The sequence below is a fragment of the Chenopodium quinoa genome, unplaced genomic scaffold (genome assembly GCF_001683475.1).
Source record: "Chenopodium quinoa cultivar QQ74 unplaced genomic scaffold, ASM168347v1, whole genome shotgun sequence".
Taxonomy (NCBI): Eukaryota; Viridiplantae; Streptophyta; class Magnoliopsida; order Caryophyllales; family Amaranthaceae; genus Chenopodium; species Chenopodium quinoa.
Genome location: NW_018742616.1, coordinates 3,604,967 through 3,621,203, shown reverse-complemented (window position 1 = coordinate 3,621,203; position 16,237 = coordinate 3,604,967). Strand labels below are relative to the sequence as shown.

Sequence of the window (16,237 nt, the reverse complement as noted above, 5' to 3'; positions counted from 1 at the left end):
GCCATGAGCTTTAAATTAAGATAATTGTACAACCTAAAAAAAAGCTTTTCTATTATAGTGTGTAACAACTCGCAAATATTGTGACATATTTTTTAGGAAAGTGTTGGAAGTATAAAGAAATGAAGGAGGTATATGTCTTATCAAAACAAGAAAAATTAAATAAAGTTAAGGAAATTAGAAGGATGGCGGGAAAAGCTAAGATATGAGTAAAAGTACTACTCGTATTGATAACGCCACTAATATTAAGAAGACAAACTTTTAATAAAAGCGGGTCTTCACTAACTTACTGAAAATCACAACAAACAAGTGCAAATTGGGCTGCTCAATTTGGGCTCACACGTGTAAATTTAAAGAACCAAAAAATTTCTTATTTTCTCTTTCTTCTTCTCTTTCCTGTTTCTCTTTCTCTGGTTTTTTTTTCTCTCTCCTCTCGTTCTCTTCTTCTCTTGCTTTTGGCGTTGCTACTTGAATTTCTCTCTTTTCGATCTTTAATTTCTTCACTTTGAAGTTGATTGTTGCTAATTTCAGGTTTGTTTTCTCAATTTTATTTCATTTTATTCAATTTTGAAGTGTTTTGATTTTTAGGGTTTCGTTGTTTTGGATTTTTGTAGTTTTTGCAATGGTGAAGAAGAAGGTTTCTGGTGATGATAATGTTGCTCTAGGTTAGTGTTTGTTCTCATTTTCGCAATTTTTTTTTTGTACAATTTGTGCTATGTTTGTTTAGTTGTGCGTTTTAATCAGTTGCTTTTGCTTAGATTAGGTTTATTTTGAGAATTGCCTGTTAGGTGTTTGTAAAAATGTCCAAATGAAAAATTGCATGTTCATAGTAGTACAATCAAATTGATGAAAGCATTTTGTGTATGAATTTTAGGTATTTTTCTACTATTTTTGTTACAGTTTAATATATATAAATTAAATGCTGCATTTGATTTTAGTGTGGCAAACATGGTGGATATGTTTATCTTTTTGTGTTGCTTGGTACAATCTTGTCAATTTTGTCAAAATTTCTATTGTGATGTTTTTTTTTTAAATTAATTGGTAGGATCTATCAAAGGTTTTCGTTATAGTAGAGCTCAAAAAGCGGTAAATAAAATGGATGCAGGAAGAAAAAAGATGTTGAAAGGTGAAGGAAGTACATCCAAGGGAAATAAAAGGAAGAGGCAAGAAAAAGAGGATGACGAGTAAGATTTTATGTTTTAGAATATTGTATATTTGCTATACTTTTGTGAATGGAATTGTGACTTTTGTAAGAGTATAGGTAACTTTGATTAATAGGACTGTTTTTATGTGATTTTTGTGTCAATATATTAAGTGTTACTTTTGTGAGTATATCTTTCACTTTTGTATTTATCAATGTCACTTTTGTGAGTGCAAGTATCATTTTGTGAAAATTTTGATAGTAATCACTTTTTTGAATATTATATCCATGTAATGAGTGTCATGACTCTCATGAGTATCATTTTTTGTGATTATGATTGTCACTTTTGTGAGAATAAGTATAAAAATTTGTATAAATGTTCATAATTCATGTTTAATTTTATATGATAACTAAAATTTCAGTATATAAGTATGTTATTATCATTTTTGAACGGTAAGCATCTTTTTTTTTTTTTCAGGCCTGATAGGAAAATTACATGTCGTTGTAGACCTTCATTAGTTAAGGTTATAAGTGGGCTTTCTCCGACTCAAAAAAAAGATGTAGAAGAGGTTGGATTTGGTGGTTTGTTGTCTTTACGTGTGGAGAGTATAGTTGGAGGTATACTTCCTTGGCTTGTTGAGAGTTTTAATGGATATACTTGTATGTTTTGTGTAGCTGATGGTAAGGAGTTTGTTGTGACTAAGCATGATGTGTGTGATGTTTTTGGTTTGCCTAAGGTAGAAGGTCGTGAGGTTCCTGAAATGAAGGGTAGTTACAAAGGTCAATCTCAAGATGATAGTGCATTGAAAAATAAATGGAGAGCTTCTTTTGATGTTGGTGTTAAGGAGTTGATACCTTTGGCTAGATTAGAAACTAGGATCAAGGAGTTGGTGGATGGAGGTGATGAATTTAAGAGGTTATTTGTTATGCATGCTCTTAGTAGTATGCTTGTTCCTACCGCTAATAGGACTGTTAATTTTAGGTTAGTTAATGCTGTGGATGATGTTGATCAAATTAAAAATCTTGATTGGTGTTCATTTGTTTTGAGAAAGTTGATGAATTTTGTTGTTAGTTACAAAAATTCTGAGGCTAAAGATAGTATTAGTGGATGTTTGTTGTTGCTTAAGATTATGTATTTTCATCGTTTGAATTTCCAAGGTGTAGTAGAGAACTCCACTATTCCTCTTATTCAACACTGGACAGATAAAAAAGTGAGGAACAGGGTGTCCTTGGAGTTGAAGGCTGGTGGATTTGGTCAGGGGGTTTTGAATGAATTGACTTATCCAGTTTCTTCTAAGTGTGTTGATTTGAATGTTAACAACTTAAGTAAGGGTGAAGGTTGTGCGGTTCCTATTGATGATGATAGAAGATGTGTGACTTTCGATTTGCCTGAAGGAGTATTAACTGATTCTGAGATCAAAAGTGCTGCAACTGATGTATGTTTTTTTTTCTTTAATAAAACATTTGTTCTTGGTCTCATATAATTGTTTGTTAATGTGTAGGATTTGCATGAAGAGTTTCTTTATATGAAAAGGAACATGGAGCTGTTTTCATCTGTGAATTCCAATTGTTTTAGTTCTTTGCAACGATTGGTGCATAGTCGTTTTGTTGAACATTTTGTTTCTTTGGATGCTGATTCTATTGAGTTGTCTCAAACACAACAGCTTTTATCTAACCTGCATTATCATAAGCTTATTGATGGCTTAATTGACGAGTTTATAAAAATGAAGTCAGTGGATGAGTTACTTAAAGTTGATGCAAGTACTTCATCAAAGTCTACCCTACAAGATGGTGGAGATGGTGGTGGTGGAGATGGTGGTGGCAGAGGTGGTTCAGTCAGAAGAATGAATAAAAGTTTGTGTTCTTTGGACTGTGGTGAAATTGGTGGTTAGAGTGTAGTGTTTGTTACGCCATTTATGAAAAGTAATTCTCGTGCTTTTAGTGAAAAATTACCTCGATTATATTTAGAAGCTCTTGATTATTGTCTGGTGGAACACTTATTTAATAATAAGTAAGTTCTTTTTTAATTGTCATATTTTTTGAAACCTTTTTTTTTTCTTTTTCTTTTTGTTTTGATATTAATAATATTATTTGACCTTGCAGTGAGAATCTTGTTACTTATGGATTGCATTTTCTCATTCCAAGAGAGGATATGGTGTCTTTGGTGCATCCTAATTTGGTTCGTTGGTCAGTAGTTGATTGCTACTGCATTTATCTAAATGAATCATGTTTTTATGATACTTGTGGTCCTAAAAGATTCTTTTTTGGTGCGAGGCAAAGTGTAAGCAACTTTCTGTTTTGAGTTATTTGTTTTCTTACTGTTTTCAATTATTTATTTTTTTCCTTTTAGTTTGCTTTTTTGCAAGTATCAGAGGGGAACGAAGATAGTTCTGCTAGTTCTGTTGTCTCGGATTTGCATGAAATTTGGGATGAATGGGTTACATATGAAAATTCTTGTTGTGATGTTATTGGTGCAGACTTGGTATATATCTTAATTTTTAATATATATTAACTGTGTGATGGATGTGCTTTATGCTAACTTTTGTTCTATTTTTTTCAGGTTTATTTTCCTATTCTTGTTGATGAACATTATGTGATGTTTGTGATTGATCATGGCAATGAATTGGTTCATTATGTTGATAATATCATTTGGAGTCATGACATGATTACATATTTTCAAAATTTGACTTTTTATCTGGTATGTTATTGTCTATTTTAAAGTATGTTTCTATATTAATCTTATTTTTTTGTTGTTTTTAATATTCTGTTTTTTTTTCAGTGTTCTGAATTTGGTGATTTTCTTGCACGAAGAAATCATCCAAAGAGTGAAAAAGTCCCTTTTTACAAGTTTAAAATTGCTGATTTAGTGTGGCGGAAGAGTAAGGTTGATAATAATGACTGTGGCGTGTATATGATGTGTCATATGGAGCATTTTGTTGGTGATACATCGTTTTCTGTAGATGAACTTAGAACAGTGAGTGATCTTGAAACTGATCCGAATTAATTCATTTGTTATGTTTATTCTAATGTTTTATACATATTAATGCGCCTTTTATTTTCTTGTTGTGAGGCTGCTGGGAGGAAATTTTTACGTGCTAAGATTTGTGCAAAACTCGTGTTGTCTGACATGAACGAATCAAGATCTGATGTCTTAGCAGAAGTTGAAAAATTTAATGAGAAGAAGAGCGATCTTGCATATGTTGCTGAAATTGAAGGAAGGAGGAAGGCTGCAGCAGCGGAGAAGAAAAAGAAGAAATCTGAAACTGCTCCTCCTACTGTTGACACTGCTCCGAAATCAAAATGAACTACAAAGGCTACACGGAAGTACACTCCTTCTAAATCTTAGCTAATTTTGGAAGTTGTTATTAGTTAAGTACTTTTGGAAGTTGTAATTAGTTAAGTACTTTTGGAAGTTGAAACTAGTGATAAATATCGACACTTAAACTGGTGTTAATATTTTCAAAATGTTTGTACAAATTTTATTTTATATATATATATATGATTAAATATTGGTAATCTGTTGTTCTTATTTTTATTTATTTATATTTCTGATTATAATTTTATAAGTGTATCATATATCATCATACAAAGATATAGTTGATTTAAATGAAAACTTGAAGTTTAACATATATATTACCATGTTATTAATTTTAAAAACGGACACTTTTGTGATAATTATTGTCACTTTTGTGAATATAAATATCACTTTTGTGAGTGACATATTTCTTTTGTGAATATGCAATACTTTTGTGAGTAAAAAGTAACACTTTTGTGAGAAGATGCATCACTTTTGTGAGCATTATTGTTACTTTTGCGAGTATTAGTGTTACTTTTCTGTAAATGCATCACTTTTGTAAGTGTTAGTGTCACTTTTGTTAGTAAATTCATCACTTTTTCCAGTATATGCATCACTTTTGCCAGTATATGCATTACTTTTTTAAGTATCAGTGTAATATTATATAAATGTTCATAATTCATGAGCAATTCCATATCATAATTCAAAATTCTGTATGAAAGTCAATAGTAGCATTAAACAAAAATAAAATCACTACAAAAAAGTATTCAATTGTGTTTCATCCAAACTCACTACAAGTTCAAAAAAGTCGCACAGTAGGTGTCTTCGATCCAAACTCTGAATTTGGATCTGGTAATGCTTTTTGCTTTGATTTCTTCCCTTTTTCAAGTGCTCCTTTTACTCTCTTGCTTCTTCCCTTTGTTACAACTCTCTTAGGGTCTAATATAGTGGGTATGGTTGTACTTGTTGATGAAGAAGAAGTATTATTGGTACTCTGAGCACTCTCTGCCACATTAGAATTGTCATCACTTGCAGCAACCTCCTCTGTAAAAGCTTCGGCCGCAAGTAAGTCTTCCACCATTTTCATACAGTTTTTGAAGTTTTCCTCCATGAATGCTCTTGCCTTTTCATTTTCTTGACTCTTTAAGATTAAGTTATAATATTTTCTCATCATTGTATGTCTCCATGATGTATATGGGAGTTTTGGATCCTTATTTTCCATTCTATTCCATACTTCAGTTTTTGCAAGCTTTGTCCATCTTTTGCTAATGTACTTCTCTGGAATTCTTGTAATAGAATGTAGATGTAAAATTCTTAGGCAGTGATAGCATAGCCAACCAGAAGCTTCGAAATTCTTACAAGTGCACCATATAGTTTGGCTCTCATGTATGTAACTTACCTGTTGGGAAGACCATGGCTTTTCTTCTAGCGATACTTCATAAAGAATAATGTTTTCTTCAGTTCTCCCTAGAATTTGTACTGTGGTCGCCATTGAGTAGCCAAATTCCTCTTCAAAGTCTCTAAATAGAGACAATGTGTAAACTTGTACATTAGAGAAATAACTTACTACCAGTCATGTTCCTTTGCATGTATCATTTTTATATTTGCTTATATTGTTTGTTTTCAGTTCTTAGATATATGTAATAAAGGAATATAGAATTACCTGAGCAACATGCTTTAGCATTCCGGATAGTGGCAATGAAGTAAAGGCTATTGATTTGCTACAGGTAAACTCATTATACTTCTCATCACTTCTCCATCTTTTTATGTTTCTTACAAGGATTCTATAGAATTTTGTCAGTGTTGTTGATTTATTAGCTCTGAATCCTACTGCATGGTTCGTACTTTCACTTCTTTGTGATGAAAGAATTCCTGCCGAGAAGAAATCTTTACTAAATGGTGGACACCACTTTTCCTTTAGATTGTACACCCTTTGGTACCATGCATGATTAACCAAATCAAATTTTTGTATCATTTCTTTCCATCTTTCTTCAAATTCTGTTTCTGTCACACATCCCTTCAAGCATTTGTTGAATATTTTTTTGAACTCATTATCCCTTTTAAGGGCTCCAAATCGTGTTATTGCATTTTGTTCTAAGTGCCATATGCATAGCCTATGCCTTGTGTCTGGCAATACCTGCATTCAGAATGTGATATGTCACTAAACTTGAACACTTATTCTCACAACAGTGATATTTTTACTCACAAAAGTAACATTTATACTCACAAAAGTGATACTTATATTCATAAAAGTTATGAACACAAAAATGACTTAAAATGAGAGTGGAATCAGTGAATATGATATTGTAATAGAAAAAGAAGTACCTGCTCAATTGCAGTAGCCATAGCTTGGTCTTGGTCAGTGAATATGGAGGTTGGAATTCTATTCTCCATAGATTTTTTAAAGGTTTCAAGCAACCACACAAACGACTCTGTTTTTTCATTGCCTATGAAAGCACATGCAAACATACAATTTTTCCAATGGTTATCTATTCCAACAAAAGGAGCACATATAAGGTTATACCGATTTGCTCTGTATGTTGTATCAAATACAAGAACATCTCTGTATATTTTGTAATCCTCTAACATCATTGCATCTCTCCAAAAAATGTTGGAAATTCTACCTTCTTTGTCGAATTTCACTCTAAAATAGAAGTTAGGATCTTCTTTTTGTTCTTCGATCAGAATATTCACTAATGTCTGAGCATCTCCAGCCTCTATTTGTTCCATTCTTAGTCTTGAGCAGAAATTGAGGTGATCTACAACACTATGCCCCAAGTTTTCTTCTCCATTAGCTTCTGTACAGATGTAATTATATGTGTCCATTGTTGAAAGTCCAGCAGATTTCATTGTTTTAATTGCTTCTGCCTTTTCTATTGTTACTTCTCTCTCAGATCGATGCAAATAATGCCACTGCTTTCTAGTTAGTTCATGAGTATGCTGTAACACATGTGACACCACCTTAAATTTTCCATCATCATTCATTTTTGCTCTTAGGCTTGCCTTGCAGTTAGTTCTTGTAATGGAGACTTGTCGTGGTTTTCTTTGTTTTAAATCCTTGTTATCTTCATCAACCATTAGAACCATATTTGTCTTCTTTGCAGCAGTATGTCTTTTTCCTTCCGCAGAACACACATAGTACTTCTCTGTGACTATACGTGTGTGTAAGCGATACCTTGTTGTATGCTTTCTTATTGAAAATCCCACTGTAGAAGCATGTAGACTGTACAAGTCATAAATTTCTTGATAAGTGTCTCTTTCCACTCCAACTAATGATCCTTCCATATCTAAACCAGTGGTATCTATTGGTTTTGGATTTGTATCTGTGCATTAGTAGAATAAGAGATATTTAGCATTTTCTTGTAACAATTGTAACCAAAATCACAATTACAGCATGAACAAAATCACAAGCAAGTACCTAGAGGCATGAGAACATGGGAGCATAGGGTTATTCACTTAAGCATATGCATAAAGAATAAGTTATTTAGTACAGAGGTATATAATACAAGTAACTTCTGTATTAATAAAGGTAACATTTGTAATGATATTAGTAACTTTTGTACCAAGAGACATGCATAAATGCTTTTATAAATAAACATATAGTCAATGTAACTTTTGCCATAATATATGTAACTTTTGCCTTAATATATGTCACATTTATAGAATTTTACCTTCGTCTTCATCTACTGGTTGTCCTTCTTCATCTAGTGTGTTCGGAATAACTTGATCTTCATCTTCTAATGTATTTGAAACACCTTGATTTTCAATATCTGCATTAATTATTGAAAATTAAATCAAAATTTTAAGCAAAAACAAACAATAGGTTAGTATTTTTTTTAGATTATTACCTTGTATTTGAATTTCTGGAACTTTTGAGTTTTGAATGTTATCATCATTAAATTCATCGAAATCATCAACGAAATTCTCTGCTTCACCTTCTCTGAATGTTTGATTGAGGTCGAAACTCCATGTTTTCTCTGGATGTTGCGTTAATGGTGGTCGATTTTCTCTTTGTAATTGTAGAAATTCGCGCATTAGGTTTTCGTAATTGGAAGCTTTGGAGGTTTCCGGCATTGTTGATCGAAAATTGTAGATTTCTCTCTCCTCCATGGTTGCTTGGTGAAGGAGCTTTGAATCTGGAAAATTGGAGTTTTCTCTCTCCTCCATTGTAGCTTGCTGAAGAAGATGTTAGTTATTTTGGAAAAAGGAAAAAAAAAAATTACTGTTCACACGTGCGAAAAACCGGTTGTTTAGTATTTTACTGCACACCGGTTGTATGTAAAACTTTTTCTATTAAGAATTGTGGGTAAAGTTAATATTTTGATTTAAAAACACAGGTGCTATACTAGTATAATATATAGAGAAAGAGTACAAGTCTAATCCATACTTGACATATTTGTATCGTTGTATGAATCCTTAATTAATTACAGTACTTATTTAGGGCATATAATGTTGTAATTGAACCACAAAAAGTCAATAAAAAATCACATTTATAGTTACGTATGTAGTCCAATACATTATACATATGCAGGTAATTGATGAAAAGTAGAAGTATAGAAGCATGCATGATTAATTGTAAGAAGCACTACACGTCTACACATCCATAAAAACAATCCCAAAGTCGAGCAAATGAAATACAAGTATAAGGCTTACAAAACTCGATCTGGTACACAATAAACTGTATTGCCACTGAATGCATATTACATTAGAGACATCGATCAGCACAGCACCGCGCAAGTGCATTTCTCAGAGGTGGTGGTAGTTGTAAACTTCCTATTGCACGATTCTACGACATCCCTTCGATCAGGGCAATTAATACTCCTGGCGCCGCAAATTTTGTCGATGCAGCTTTGACGTCCAGTTTGGTCCACGGAAGACGTGGAATGAACTTTGCAAATCCCGCCTAGGCCACGAACCGGATGCGCAGCCAGGCATGCGTCTTTACAAGATATATCATCGCATCCTCCTTCGAATGCCGGCCCCAACACAGGGCAAATGCCAATGGAACCTTTATTATTTCACAAAATAAATGAATAATTGTCAATGTGCTGCACTACTTAAATACGGAGTAAAAAATAATAGAATACCCGTATTATTGTTTCACTTTTCCTTTCAGATTACAACTTTTCGCATTATACATTTTATTTTTTAAATTTTAACATACTACTCCGGTGTCCATCTTTTAATTGTAGTAAAAGTTATTTTTACCATTAGCACAAGCTTTTTGGGTGGTAAATAATAAAATAACGTAGTGGAATTAAGTTGATTTACGGTGAAAATATAAATAAAATAAAATGACATTGGGTTTTGATTGATTAATTTAAGGAGTGGTGGTGTTTAATTGATTAAAATTGAATATATATGTATCCAATAATGAAAATTAAACTTAATAATGTAGTTTTTATGATATTATTTAACACTAATTAACAACAATACCACATGATCTTGACCAAATTATTAATAATATTACTAATCATTGATATTATAAAGGGATTATGAAGTAAAGTAAGAGTTTAGATTTTGGAAAAATAGAATTAAGTAGGAAAAAAAACAAAAAATTGCTTATCGGATCGGATCGGATAACCGTTAATTTTAAAATGATACCCAATAACCATACCCGATAACAAATTATCGGAACGGATACCCGAACCACTATGGTTATCAAATCGGGTACCCTAATTTTCCGAACACTTACGGATTGGATTTTCGGATAGTTTTGCTCAGCCCTAGACTTAGGGGCAAGAATTTTGAAAAAAATGATACTTTTATTTGGAGACAAAACTCACATGTAAAACAAATTTCATATACCCTGCCCAACATGGAGCTCAACTAGATGTGTAAAAAAAACACACATACTTCTTTTTTTTTTTTCTTTTGAAACCAAGAACACACATACTTCTTATTTATGCAGAATCTTAAACAATTCGTTAATTTTAAAATATAAACTTTTTATAGGTTCAACTTTTTATAATGCCATTTAATTGAACATATTGATGCACGATAACCCACACATATACAATACAATCTACATGCATATAAAGTTGACATATTACCTTCAGCAGCAGCATTCAGTAACATAATGGCTAAAATCATACTGGCAAAGAAAATCTTTCCTAATGTAACCTTTGCCATTTTTGAGAAAATTTAATTAATATGTAGATTGAACGAATTGTTTGGAGGTTTTTGTTGCAAATTAAAATCCCTTTGAACTATCTGTACTTATAGCACTGTGAACACGTATGCCCAGTCACTTGCCAGCCATACAATTTGCAAAAGATCATGGAAGGATGATACCGCGATCTATAAAAACTGCCGCCTTACTTATTACTGTATTTTAATTGTGCGTGATCATCAAATGCAATATTTATTTTTTCATTAGAAATATAATAGAATGAATTTCTTAACATTGCCAAATAAAAGTATGTGAGGATGCAAAGAAAGGACATCCTCACAACAACTTAACTACAACGTTTACAAAATTATTGCTTTTTTAAATAGATTGATGTTGATTTTTTTTATTTTATTTTATTTTATTTTATTTTGGGTGCTTAGAATTTGATGATTTGTCTTTTGGAGCATCTTATCAAAAGTATGTCTCCAATTATTATGGAACAATGGGAGTAGCAATAAGCAAAAGAAAATAATATTAGGACTTGTTCTCTTCACTTGTAATAAGGAGATCTGGTGATAATAATATTAGGACTTGTTCTCTTATCTAATTTCTAACAAGTAATAATAAGAATAAGGTGAAGAAAACTAAGTCTTATTATTATAAAATGAACAAGAGTACATTGATGTTTTTTATTATTGATAAGTACAAATATTTTAAAAATAATCAATATTTGGAAATCAAACATTGAGACGATTCTAAGAAAAATCCACCTAACAAAGTTTTTTTTATAAAAAATATTACATACATCAGTCAAAATAAAATACTCCCTCTATCCCAAAATAATTGACACAGTCAAATTTTGCACACATGTCGATGCTATAATTTGACCTAATTTATAAATAATAAAATATCAATAAAAAATTACGAAAAAAGTCGTATTTTGAAACCTCATATTAATATCTAACAACCTATTTCATGATAAAATATGTATTTATTGCATTAATATAAAAGTATAGCCAAAGTTAATATATAAATAGTGAAAGAAAGTCCTATGTGTCAGTTATTCTAGGACGGATGGAATACATAAATAGGTGTGGCGGCCAATTGACCAGATTGGTAAAAAAAATAAAAGACCCTTAGTGACAAATTGGTAAAAAAAAATTTGCTCCAGCGACAAATTGGTAAAATAATCTAACATCAAGCGACAATTTGATTTAAAAAAATAATCTAAGTCGACAATTAAGCCTAAAAATACAAAATTTTCAACCAACTACTTGCAATTGCTATAGTTTTCTTGGTCTTTTTTAAAATATATATATATAGATATATATATATATAGATATATATATATATATATATATATATATATATATATATATATATAATATATATATATATATATATATATATATACACTTACTTTTCCACCTAAATTTCCAACCCTTTTTAAGGAAATAAAAATTTGAAGAAAAAAAAGGTTTACATACTAATTTTCACATAATTTCCTACCTATTATTAACCATTTTTTTAAAAAAAAAGGGTTGAAAATAAATTTATGTAATTCAAAATTTAGCCAAATAAAAAGAAGATGACATAATAATTTAAATTTTAATTGAAAAAAAAATAAATTTTAAAAAACACAAAACAATTTAATTAGGACTTTTGAAGAGTTTGCGGAAAAAAAAATAGATTTTTTAAATGTTGCCTAAGTTTATTTTTTTCACCAAATTGTCACATAATGTTAACTTTTTTTACCAAATTGTCGCCAGAGTCGATTTTTTACCAAATTGTCGTAAAGGGTCCTTTTTTTTTAATACCAATTTGGTCAATTGGCGTAGGTGTGGCCAAACCAAATATTCGATTCGATCCAATTCAGAAAAATCAAATATCCAAAAATTTTGTATCAATAAAAAACTGTACCAAAACATTCGAACATCAACAAATCAAATACTCCCTTCGTATTTTATTATTTGATCCATTTCTCTAGTATTATTTTATGATGGAAGTGGGGTTGGTTGAAAAATTAAAAAAAAACCTAACAAAGCAAAAGTGAATATAAGTGGGGAAGAGAGAGAATATGAAATATATTATAATATGATATGAAGGGGCCACTAGTGGGCAATAGTGGGGAGAAAAATAGTAAAATATTGTTAAAAATTTACAAAAAAGAAAATGGAACAAGTAATAAAAATACGACCGCAAAAGGAAAGTGGAGCATGTAATAAAATACGGAGGGTTTATTAAATTATTTTAATTTTAATAAATTTATTTCAAAATTCAAAATTGGACGTTGTTTTGGCCTAGTCCATATCCTAAGCCCAATGTACCTGAAATGACGAAAATACCCCTCTATGATCCATCCTTAACTATTCATTAATCATCATAAAGTACATATTTACCCCTAATATTTCCACTAAATTACAGCTTTGCCACCTGAAAATACATCTATAAATAGCTCACAAATGATTAATAATGGTAACTTTTTCTAATTCTCTTTCCTTTCTCTCTCTTGAAAGTACGTTTCGCTGACTTAAGCATCGGAGGGGCTTTTCCGGGTCACACCCTCGGGGCAGCTAACCTTCTCTTTCTTGCAGGCCGAGCCCTCAGACTTGCAAGACGGAGCTCAAGGACTTTCCTAAGGACTTTTGGACAATTGTACTTAGACTCTAGGACCTCTTGATACCCTAACACTCTTAGGAGCATTTTGTTTCCAGAATCAGGTGGTGTTGTATGTGGGGATAAGAAACAAAAAACTATGGTAAACACTAGGCGTCCCCGATATCAAGAAGGTACTAGACAAGCTCCGGTTCTCTCGACCCGGCATAATAATATAGTCGAGGAGATTGTACCCTAAGCTTAAAGCGAGCCTGTAGGAGAGGTGACTAGCCCTCATTTAGTCACTCGTCGGGATTTGGAGCAACTGTCAGCCCAAATCAACAAAAACCTTAAAGAGAGCTTAAGGGCACTTGTCAACCCGGGTGGAGGGCAAGGTAGGTCTGGGAACGCTCCATAGCCTAGCCCTCAACCTCACTTGTCCCAGCCCCATCAAGCATCCTCTCGGCCTCAGCACCAAGAGTCTCGTCGGTCGCGACCACACCAGTTTCCTGTAGCCTGGCGAAAGTCGGGTCAGCCGAGCCGGCAAAGAGATGATAGAGAAATAATCAAGGACCGAAGGCTTAGGGAAGGAACTTTGGATTCCCATGAAATAATCAACTCAAGACAGGAAAACTCTAAGGAGGAAGATAATCCACCCCGGAGAGGTAGAACTAGAGTTCAATCTCAGCATGACTCAACCAGGTACCGTGATAATTTAGCTAACTCAGCCACTTCACGACAAAGAAGAAGGACCTATGCTCGGCCTACTCGCTCAACAAGTGGAAGTCCTGAACGTTCCCCCTCTCCCGAGCTGCAGAGGCTTGGAATTGTGAAAAACATCACTCCCTTCAGTCAGGAAATCATGAATATCCTATCCCTCCTAAGGTTAAGATACCCACTTTGGAGCCTTATGATGGTAAAATTGATCCAAGAGACCATTTGAACGCTTATAAAGCATAAATGGACGTGCAGACCGAGTTCAACAACCTTCCCTCGGGGAGCATTAAAACATTTGAGAAGCTATCTAGCCTATTCAAAAAGCATTTCACCGCTGGTAATAAGCATAATTTTTTTTACAGAAAAAATAAAAAAAAAATTAAAAACCACCCACTAACCCTAGCCACCCTACCCCGCCGCCCCTGACTCCCCTTCCCCGTGGCTCCGCCAACCCAGGCCCCCAACCCCAGCGTTGGCGCCTGCGCCGCGCTTGACTCTCCTCCCCTAAATTAAACCACCAACCCGCCTCCCTCCCCCACGAAACCCACGCAGCGTTTAAACCACCAGTGAGCCATAAAATTACCCCCCACCCTCGAAAACCTCATGTTCGTCCTAATTCCAGCCCCCTCTCCCCTTCCCCATCCCGATTCCAGCCTCCTTCTTCTTCCCTCTGCTCGAGTTTGACTTCTCTTATCTTCCCCCGCCCCGATTTCGGCCGCCCACACCACCCACAATAGCGTGACGGCGACACGAGCTCCAATCTCACGGTTGCTACTCGGCTGCTCTAATCTCAAGGTGGTTGGGGCTGGGGGAGAGAGTGGCTGAGTGGTTGCCTTTTTTTTATTTTCAAATTCAATTTTTTTTAATTTAAAATTTTAGACAAATTATGTAGTGACACGTGTACTTTAAACCCCAAAAAAAAGAATTACCTATTTATTAGGTAACCGGTCACTTAGGACCATATTGAGCAATTTGGGTATAAAGGTCAGATTATTTAAAAATAACGCAAACGTGGGATTATTTTTAGCGGGCACCCCAAAGGTGGGATTATTCTGGGCAATTTTTTCTAAATAAAAATTTTAGCAGTTTAATTTAAATAAAAACTCATTAAAACTTCATAAAAACACAATATTTAGGACCAATTATTAATTATAAACAATGGGTATACAAAACCCCCAATTTAATTGCAACTTAGAACCTAAAATTCAACACTTTAATAATTAAAACCCTCACTTTTAATACTTTATAAAATCTAAAATTAAAACACTTTATAATCTAAAATTTACAATCTTTAATCATCAAAACTTTATTACAAAACGTCAAAACATAATAATCATATTTCAATATTTAAAATCAAAACCCAAAATACATACTACATAAAAAGATTAAACCAAGAGGAGAGAGAACGGGACCATCGTGGGTGATGGCCGGTCGACTGGATGGTGGCAGGCCGACAGGTGGCTGGTGCGTCGCCGGCTGTGATGTGGCACTGAGGGAGTGGATGCATGGGAACCATGCCATGTGTGAAGTGTTTCACGCATGAAACCCCAAATATAGGGTGGCGATTCGGGTCAGTATGTCGGGTTCGGGTCAGATTTTAGGTAAATTTCGGGTTATGCTAAAAAACAATCAAAAATAGTGTAAAATTTAATATTATTACGAAATATAAAATTTGGGTCAAATCGGGTCGAATTCGAGTTGTTCGAGTTCGGTTCGGGTTTCTCTCAGTAACTTCGGGTCAGGTTATTGTGTCGGGTCAGGGATTGCCAGCCCTACCCAAAATGCAAGGAAAGAAAAAAAATAAGAAAAGAAAAGAAAAAGAAATTAAGGAAAATAATACTTACTCCAACAAATCTGATTTTTTTGTGTGGGAATTTTGGGGTTTGGGGGAATATTCATAGAGTAGAGAAGGGAGAGTAAGGTTGGGCTTGAGTTATGAATATTTGACCAACAAGGGTTCAAATAAAAGAGTTGGGCCTATTTAAAAGAAATAAGGTTGGTCCAATAGGAGTATGTAGGAATAGTTTACATGCTATAATTTAAATAAGTCCAAATAATTTATAAACGTTTAGCCCAAAATAAAATTTACTTATATAAAATATAATAATTAAAATATTTTATCCCTTTAAAATATTTAATTAAAATACTTGAACCCTTAAAAATATATTTTTATAATTAATTAAATAATTTATAAAATACGTAAAAATACAGGGTATTACAAGCGATGTGTGTGAGAGATCTACCACAGTGCAAGATCTACGTACTCAACGATCGTAGCTTTGATGGATGAAACCTTTATTTGATTCTATTGGTGGACCATCTCAACCAAAAAGTTAACCTAATGGTTGAGGCTCAGGAATATATTTTATACTCTATCACG

The 16,237-nt window shown here is 33.1% G+C and overlaps 4 protein-coding genes across 5 annotated transcripts; 1 reads left to right on the top strand and 3 right to left on the bottom strand.

Annotated features, from left to right (window-relative positions):
* LOC110721349 lies at nt 1-2,729 on the top strand. 2 transcript variants are annotated; one of them, XM_021900486.1, is made up of 4 exons: nt 1-528; nt 612-662; nt 1,103-1,181; nt 1,617-2,729. In XM_021900486.1, exons 2-4 carry the CDS (start codon nt 620-622, stop codon nt 2,620-2,622), a joined length of 1,128 nt encoding a protein of 375 aa, XP_021756178.1. In that variant the 5' UTR covers nt 1-528; nt 612-619; the 3' UTR covers nt 2,623-2,729. The 2 variants fall into 2 exon arrangements, with proteins under 2 accessions (XP_021756178.1, XP_021756177.1); XM_021900485.1 differs by having other exon boundaries at nt 2-528; nt 1,043-1,181.
* A 2,503-nt stretch (nt 2,730-5,232) lies between these two features.
* On the bottom strand, nt 5,233-5,925 carry LOC110721372 (protein FAR-RED IMPAIRED RESPONSE 1-like). Its single transcript, XM_021900509.1, has one exon. It carries the CDS (start codon nt 5,923-5,925, stop codon nt 5,233-5,235), a length of 693 nt encoding a protein of 230 aa, XP_021756201.1.
* A 19-nt stretch (nt 5,926-5,944) lies between these two features.
* LOC110721371 (protein FAR1-RELATED SEQUENCE 5-like) lies at nt 5,945-7,718 on the bottom strand. Its single transcript, XM_021900508.1, has 3 exons — nt 6,759-7,718; nt 6,097-6,570; nt 5,945-5,953 (listed from the first exon to the last, which is right to left on the bottom strand). Exons 1-3 carry the CDS (start codon nt 7,716-7,718, stop codon nt 5,945-5,947), a joined length of 1,443 nt encoding a protein of 480 aa, XP_021756200.1.
* Nucleotides 7,719-7,993: 275 nt separating this feature from the next.
* Nucleotides 7,994-8,677, bottom strand: LOC110721348. Its single transcript, XM_021900484.1, has 2 exons — nt 8,282-8,677; nt 7,994-8,203 (listed from the first exon to the last, which is right to left on the bottom strand). The coding sequence occupies exons 1-2, from the start codon at nt 8,598-8,600 to the stop codon at nt 8,091-8,093; spliced, it is 432 nt and encodes a 143-aa protein (XP_021756176.1). The 5' UTR covers nt 8,601-8,677; the 3' UTR covers nt 7,994-8,090.
* Between the last annotated feature and the right edge of the window lie 7,560 nt (nt 8,678-16,237).

Excerpts from the sequence above, each read along its gene's own strand:
- LOC110721371 (XM_021900508.1), bottom strand. The coding sequence starts at position 7,718 with ATGGAAGGATCATTAGTTGGAGTGGAAAGAGACACTTATCAAGAAATT. Across the intron at positions 6,571-6,758 it reads TGGCTACTGCAATTGAGCAG|GTATTGCCAGACACAAGGCA; the intron begins GTACTTCTTTTT and ends TTCTGAATGCAG.
- LOC110721372 (XM_021900509.1), bottom strand. The coding sequence starts at position 5,925 with ATGGCGACCACAGTACAAATTCTAGGGAGAACTGAAGAAAACATTATT.
- LOC110721349 (XM_021900485.1), top strand. The coding sequence starts at position 620 with ATGGTGAAGAAGAAGGTTTCTGGTGATGATAATGTTGCTCTAG. Across the intron at positions 663-1,042 it reads TGATGATAATGTTGCTCTAG|GATCTATCAAAGGTTTTCGT; the intron begins GTTAGTGTTTGT and ends ATTAATTGGTAG. Across the intron at positions 1,182-1,616 it reads CAAGAAAAAGAGGATGACGA|GCCTGATAGGAAAATTACAT; the intron begins GTAAGATTTTAT and ends TTTTTTTTTCAG.
- LOC110721348 (XM_021900484.1), bottom strand. The coding sequence starts at position 8,600 with ATGGAGGAGAGAGAAAACTCCAATTTTCCAGATTCAAAGCTCCTTCAC. Across the intron at positions 8,204-8,281 it reads TCCAGAAATTCAAATACAAG|ATATTGAAAATCAAGGTGTT; the intron begins GTAATAATCTAA and ends TAATTAATGCAG.